Source organism: Adiantum capillus-veneris, chromosome 30 (assembly GCF_014529385.1).
Source record: "Adiantum capillus-veneris isolate H3 chromosome 30, ASM1452938v2, whole genome shotgun sequence".
Classification (NCBI taxonomy): Eukaryota; Viridiplantae; Streptophyta; class Polypodiopsida; order Polypodiales; family Pteridaceae; genus Adiantum; species Adiantum capillus-veneris.
Window position 1 is genome coordinate 105,758,076 of NC_140960.1, and position 6,404 is coordinate 105,764,479.

At 41.8% G+C, this 6,404-nt stretch overlaps 1 protein-coding gene across 1 annotated transcript; it reads left to right on the top strand.

Annotated features, from left to right (window-relative positions):
• The first annotated feature begins 1,476 nt into the window (after nucleotides 1-1,476).
• Nucleotides 1,477-3,619, top strand: LOC147418573 (tubulin beta-1 chain-like). The gene is made up of 3 exons (XM_086507158.1): nucleotides 1,477-2,102; nucleotides 2,282-2,551; nucleotides 2,650-3,619. Exons 1-3 carry the CDS (start codon nucleotides 1,709-1,711, stop codon nucleotides 3,315-3,317), a joined length of 1,332 nt encoding a protein of 443 aa, XP_086363284.1. The 5' UTR covers nucleotides 1,477-1,708; the 3' UTR covers nucleotides 3,318-3,619.
• Nucleotides 3,620-6,404: the final 2,785 nt, after the last annotated feature.

Here is a 6,404-nt window from a genome sequence, read left to right on the forward strand (position 1 = left end):
ACCATTATTGTACTACTTACCCTTCACTTTTACATTTCAAACCAAATGATTTTGACTTACCCTTCACTTTTACATTTCAAACCAAATGTTTCTTAAAGTAAGTTCTCGAAATGGAGAGAGTGACACATGGATGCCCTCTCTTTTCTTGAAAATTTTAATCTCAATTATTTATAGTATAAATATAGGTAGTACTAAGTATTGTGACTTTTTGCTAGAACTAAGAAGTCAAAACTAAGTCTTTTTATTTTTTACTATCACATTTCTCAAAAGTATGTCTTTTGATTTTCTACCATCACATGACTTACATGATTTGCTACTTACTCTTCACTTTTCATTTCAAACCAAAATGACTTTTGACTTGCCGTTTCACTTTTACATTTCAAACCAAATGTTTCTTAAGGTTTTTGAAATAAAAGAGAGAATGACACATGGATGCCCTCTCTTTCCTTGAAAATTTTAGACTCAATTATATATAGTATAGATATAGATGTAGCTTGCCTTAGATTATTTGAACTTTGAATCACAATGTATTTTTTCAGCTCTCAAGATTGTCTTTAGGCTTTTTGGACTACATAAGTAGTCCTTAGTAATGGGTGGATTTTTGGGTGCAAATTTGGACCATTGGAAAAAGCTTGTTATTAATGCCACATAGGAAATAAACTTTATTTTAAATTATTTTGTTTAAGCATTTGTGAGAAGGTGTTGACATTTGTGTACCTCTCTTTAAAGAGGGGCATTGAGTATTGCGTCAAACATTATTTTCTATGCTTTTATAATATATTGTAAACTAAATAGTTGATTGTTGTTACACTTTTTTTTCAGAAAACGTAATCGTTTATTGTAATACCAAATATTTTCAAATACTAGTGCCACTTTCTATTCTTTCCTCTCACAAAGAAGCCTTTATTATGAAACTCTTCTCCATAGCCTTATGTAGGCCATAGTGAATTTTCACATTGTTTTCTTTTTGTGAGAGATACCTACAACTTGAATTATAACTCACATATCCTACTTCTTGAGGTGGAGCATTCCAATCGGATAAGGTAGGTCAACCCATCATATAGACTTGAGGTACAACGTTTAAGGGCTACAAGTCACACGAGCTATCAAGAGGGTTTAAACCCAAGATCTTGGACACAAGAGGCTATCGCTCTATCAACTAAGCTCATTGACTTTTGCGATGAAAACTCGAGCGACAATGAGAAAAAGTGAAAGTGAACTATCAAGTGGGAGAGGTTTGCACCCGAGTTTACATTTTTTCCAAGTTTACTTTGTCCGAGTTTGCGTGAGATCTACGGTGTTCAATCATCCGACCATAGATCCCATCGCCTTCCATGCCCGTGTGAGATATAGGCTGGGTTCAAATGATCCCGATGATAGAGCACCTTTGCTTGTAGTTGCTAGGCCGAAGAATGCAAGAAAGAGGGTGCTCAGAGAGGAATACTTATCGCGCCGGGGGGGGGGGGGGGGGGGGGGGGGCGAATTGGAGCAAATGCTGGTTTCGCTGCAGCCATTCAGCTCTCTCCACGCAAACCAAATGCCCAATATGGTGCCGCATCGTCTGAACACATCCATAGGTGAGGGTTTGCACCTTAAGTCGAAAGGGAGTGAGTGTAGATCTGGTCGAGCTCGCCATAGCTTCCAGCTCTGTGTTGTCGCCATAGTCAGGCGACTGTCTTAGCTAGGAGCCTCTCTACAACTAGGCAAGATGCGTGAGATTCTGCATGTGCAGGGGGGTCAATGTGGCAACCAAATTGGGGCCAAGTTCTGGGAGGTAGTCTGCACAGAGCATGGCATTGGTCCCACCGGAACCTACAAGGGGGAGTCGGATGTGCAGCTGGAGCGCGTGAACGTGTACTACAATGAGGCTAGCTGTGGGCGCTATGTGCCGCGCGCGGTGCTCATGGATCTGGAGCCTGGCACCATGGACAGCGTCCGAACTGGCCCCTATGGGCAGATCTTCCGCCCTGATAACTTCGTTTTCGGGCAGTCGGGTGCTGGCAACAACTGGGCGAAGGGCCACTACACGGAGGGCGCAGAGCTCATCGATTCGGTCCTCGATGTTGTTCGCAAGGAGGCGGAAAACTGTGACTGTCTTCAAGGTACGACTTTGATGTTTGGGTCTTGCCTGCAAGTTGAGTGTATGCAAATGGCTCCTGGTTATTTGATGTTTGGATCTTGCCTGCAAGTTGAGTGCATGCAAATGGCTCCTGGTTTTGCTTCAAATATGCATGGTGAAGGCCTTCTGTGGGTGGATCTTGATGTACATTGGTATTTGTAGGCTTCCAAGTGTGTCATTCGTTGGGTGGAGGTACGGGATCTGGCATGGGTACTCTCTTGATTTCAAAGATCAGGGAGGAGTACCCTGACCGAATGATGCTGACCTTCTCTGTCTTCCCTTCCCCAAAGGTCTCTGATACCGTTGTGGAACCTTACAATGCCACATTGTCCGTCCACCAGCTGGTTGAGAATGCCGATGAATGCATGGTTCTGGACAATGAGGCCTTGTATGATATCTGCTTTCGAACATTGAAGCTGGTGACGCCCACATGTAAGTCCGCAGTCCTTTGTTTTTCTCTGTTTTGAAGGGAGGATTGGTTCTGTGTCGAGCTTTATGGATCCTGGTCTGACTATGCGACATGGCTTCAGTTGGTGATTTGAACCACTTGATTTCGGCAACCATGAGTGGTGTCACCTGCTGCCTCCGATTTCCCGGCCAGCTTAATTCGGATCTTCGCAAGCTTGCTGTGAATTTGATACCCTTTCCCCGGCTTCACTTCTTCATGGTTGGTTTCGCACCTCTTACATCACGAGGCTCTCAGCAGTATCGGGCATTGACGGTCCCCGAGCTCACACAGCAAATGTGGGATGCGAAGAACATGATGTGTGCAGCTGACCCTCGCCATGGCCGATACTTGACTGCCTCTGCTATGTTCAGGGGAAAGATGAGCACCAAGGAAGTGGATGAGCAAATGATCAATGTGCAGAACAAAAATTCCTCCTACTTTGTGGAATGGATACCCAACAATGTGAAATCCAGTGTTTGTGACATTCCGCCTGTTGGATTGAAGATGGCATGCACCTTTATTGGTAACTCTACCTCCATCCAAGAGATGTTTAGAAGAGTGAGCGACCAGTTCACGGCTATGTTTCGGAGGAAGGCTTTCTTGCATTGGTACACTGGTGAAGGAATGGATGAGATGGAGTTTACGGAAGCTGAAAGCAACATGAATGACTTGGTTTCGGAGTATCAGCAGTATCAGGACGCGACGGCTGAACCTGATGGTGAATATGACGAGGATTATGAAGAGCCTTAGTAGTCACTAATTGTGGACTTCCCTAAAGGTCAACACATTTCTTGATTTGGGATTGCCTTCTTTTGCAGCTGACTGCGCTGTGCAGTCATGTGGGTTATTACTGCGTTTGGTGTTCTGATACTATTATGACTGTATCTCTTAACGTATTTTCTGAACAATGCAGTCAGATACTGGTAAGTATCCTGTTTTTTAACCCTTTTTGACATTCGACACATTGTATTTACTACTTTTATTGTTTGTTATTGATGCATTCGGGAAAAAGTATCTGTGCTTTATGAATTGGAAGTTGGCTTATTTGGTCAGAGAGATCTCGACGTCATGATGGTCTTCGTGTGAACAGCTTGAGCTTATTTATGAATGGTAAAGGACCTATGCGCTGATGTTAGTTTACATCTGCAATAATTCTGTATATACTATCAATTCATGGGATGGTGAGTTTGTGTGTATGATTAGATTGGGGCTGATGGAAGCTGGCTTTTTTTAACTCTTTTGCGTACGCTACTTAGGTTACCGACTTTGTGATCATGTACAAGCCTTGTGTTTTGGATACCAGGGTGGCATGCAATGTGAGTACTCGCCTTAACCTTTGTATCAGACATGCATACATTTTTGTGAGGTGGTGGCTTAACATGAAGTAATGACATGAGATGAGATTAAGCGTCTTCCTGTTTACAGCATGTTGCAAAACTCCTAGTTTGGCAGATGTTTCTGATGTGGGTTTTTCGAGGTCTATCTAGTGGTTCAGTCATCTGATTAAAAGTATGGTATCCTAATACATCCGTATCAGGTCTCCACAATTTTGGAAATCATAAAACACATCTAAACATCTCAAATGCCTAAAGTGAAGGGAGAGTCCAGGTAATGGAAAGGCCCATGATATTGGATAGTCAAAAGGCCTCGCCTGTGTAATTGCTTTAAGCATGATTAGGTTAGCAAGGACTTGTATGTTTGAGCTGGATGAATCTTTGATGTCCTCCACATTTATTTTCAATGCTTTTAGGAAAATTGATGAAGTTAGAAGCTACCAACTTTTGCCAAGGCCTCCAATTACGAGTGAGGATGTTTCATTATAGACCAAGTATATCACATCTGCGATGCTTGATGGTAATACAAGACGAGACAAAATTGGCCGCTCCCAAGCCTAGAACGGATCATGGCTTGAACACAACTGTTGCAAGGGACACCTGTCCAAAATGAGACATGACTTAATAATATTGACCAAGTGACACCCTATGACTAGTCTATATGTTGGCAAAAGGACAGCATTGCTCTATTGGGAAAGATAAGAAGGGTTACATGAAGGGAGAGAAGGGGGATACAAAAATTAAAAGAAAGTACCTTTATTCCTCTTCAATTGTCGTGAAAGGCGAGAGATTTGAGAGTTGTAAGTGCATATGCATCGAGTGGCAACATGAGCATGCCTAATGCAAGTGTAAAATGGTGAGAGACCTTAATATGCAGAGTCAAATTTAGGAAATAAGAAAGGTAAAATCTAAAAAGGAGAAATGATGGTGAGAATGGTATGTGGCATTCAACCCTTCTATGCTCCAAAGTAGCTTCCACAAGTCCAAGAAGGGTCTTTGATGTAGCTATTACTCCACTAGTTTCTCAAAGTGCACAATTGGATGAGTGTACTCCATTGTGTCCACCGTAGTCTTGGTGTAGACTTAGGCTTTTATTATATGAGTAATCTCATCCAAAAAATAGACAACTTACATAGTTATGATGTTAAAAGCCCACTAAAAATATAATAACGACTACATATAGTGTTCACAAAGATTAGCAGGACGTGAAGTTCTAGGAGACGCCCTAAAGCTTCAAAATGTGCTTTAAATGTGCAAGCATATTTGGTGACTCTTATGCTCAAATGGCATTTGGAAGTGCTAAGGCGTCAACCATTGGTAGGTGAAAAACAGACTTGTTGTGGAGCTTGAAGCTTGATTTCAAAAAAGAGGTATGCTCCTCTACTACCTCCATTCGTTCAACAAAAAATATTTTTCTGCTTGACATCACATGGTTGATGCCTTTGCCACTCAAGTGAGCTGGATGCTATAAGTGTATGCTTATGACTTTGTGGGGGCTGTCCATTTTAATTACACCTTCCACTTTTAATCTGCTAGCTTTGTACTTAAGGCATTACCTCCTTATGGTGCCAATCTTCAAATGAGCTTCATTTGCAAGGGCCACTCCTATTGGGAAGGAGGAAGGAGACTTTTATATTGGTCGTTCAAGCCTTTTTGCTTGTATAGGTTAATAATTTACTCAGCAGGTTTACTTGAGTGATCCTTTTGGGATCCATATCTTCATTTTGCCCTTGTGGTAGCCATTTGCTTGTGCCTTGCCTTTTTCAAGGCATGTACCTATGATTTGTCATTGTCTCTTATTGGTGTCTTATGGGATCACTTGGTCTTTTGCAACCCAACTCTTTGCTTTGCACCCCATTTTTTCCCTGATTGTCTCTTGGCCTTTTGCAAGCTATTTGTGAGCACAACCCATTGCTTTGGTGGCCAAATCTTCTCTTAACCATCAAAATCTCCTTGTGCATGTCACCCCTAGTTTGTCGAATGTGTTGACTTGAGCCTTGGGTCTTATCTTTTTCCATTACCTTCTCTGAAGCTTGGTAGTCACTATTTGGAGTTCAATCTCTAGCAATTAGAAATTTCTTTGGAAGTCACACACAACCAGATTCGAAGAGTAGCAATAGGATACCCAAGTTTAATAAGAGGCTTTTCTGGTAGACATACTTCCAGAATTGGCACCTCCCTTCACTGTGCTTGAAAAGCATGTGTTGTCGACTTTTGCTATTTAGGGAATATAGCATTGACTTTGTAGAGACCTATGGGACTGAACGAGTTCCCCTTGATATGACCATTAAAATCTCTATTTGATGCTACTTGGGAGCATAGATTGCAACATACTCGCATGCTTCATTGTCCATACGTATGCAACGTTTTCATATTTTCTGCATATTTTTGGGATAAACATACTTGCCTCAAAAATTTATTGTGCATGTCTTTTGAGTGAAATGTTGAGGTGTGCTATGGATGTTCTACAGCATTCTTTGTGCTCACTTGTGAAGTTTAGAAC

Bases quoted from the DNA above. Each gene is read 5' to 3' on its own strand.
- LOC147418573 (XM_086507158.1), top strand. From the start codon at position 1,709: ATGCGTGAGATTCTGCATGTGCAGGGGGGTCAATGTGGCAACCAAATT. The intron at 2,103-2,281 runs GTACGACTTTGA...TGGTATTTGTAG, and splicing joins AAACTGTGACTGTCTTCAAG to GCTTCCAAGTGTGTCATTCG. The intron at 2,552-2,649 runs GTAAGTCCGCAG...ACATGGCTTCAG, and splicing joins GAAGCTGGTGACGCCCACAT to TTGGTGATTTGAACCACTTG.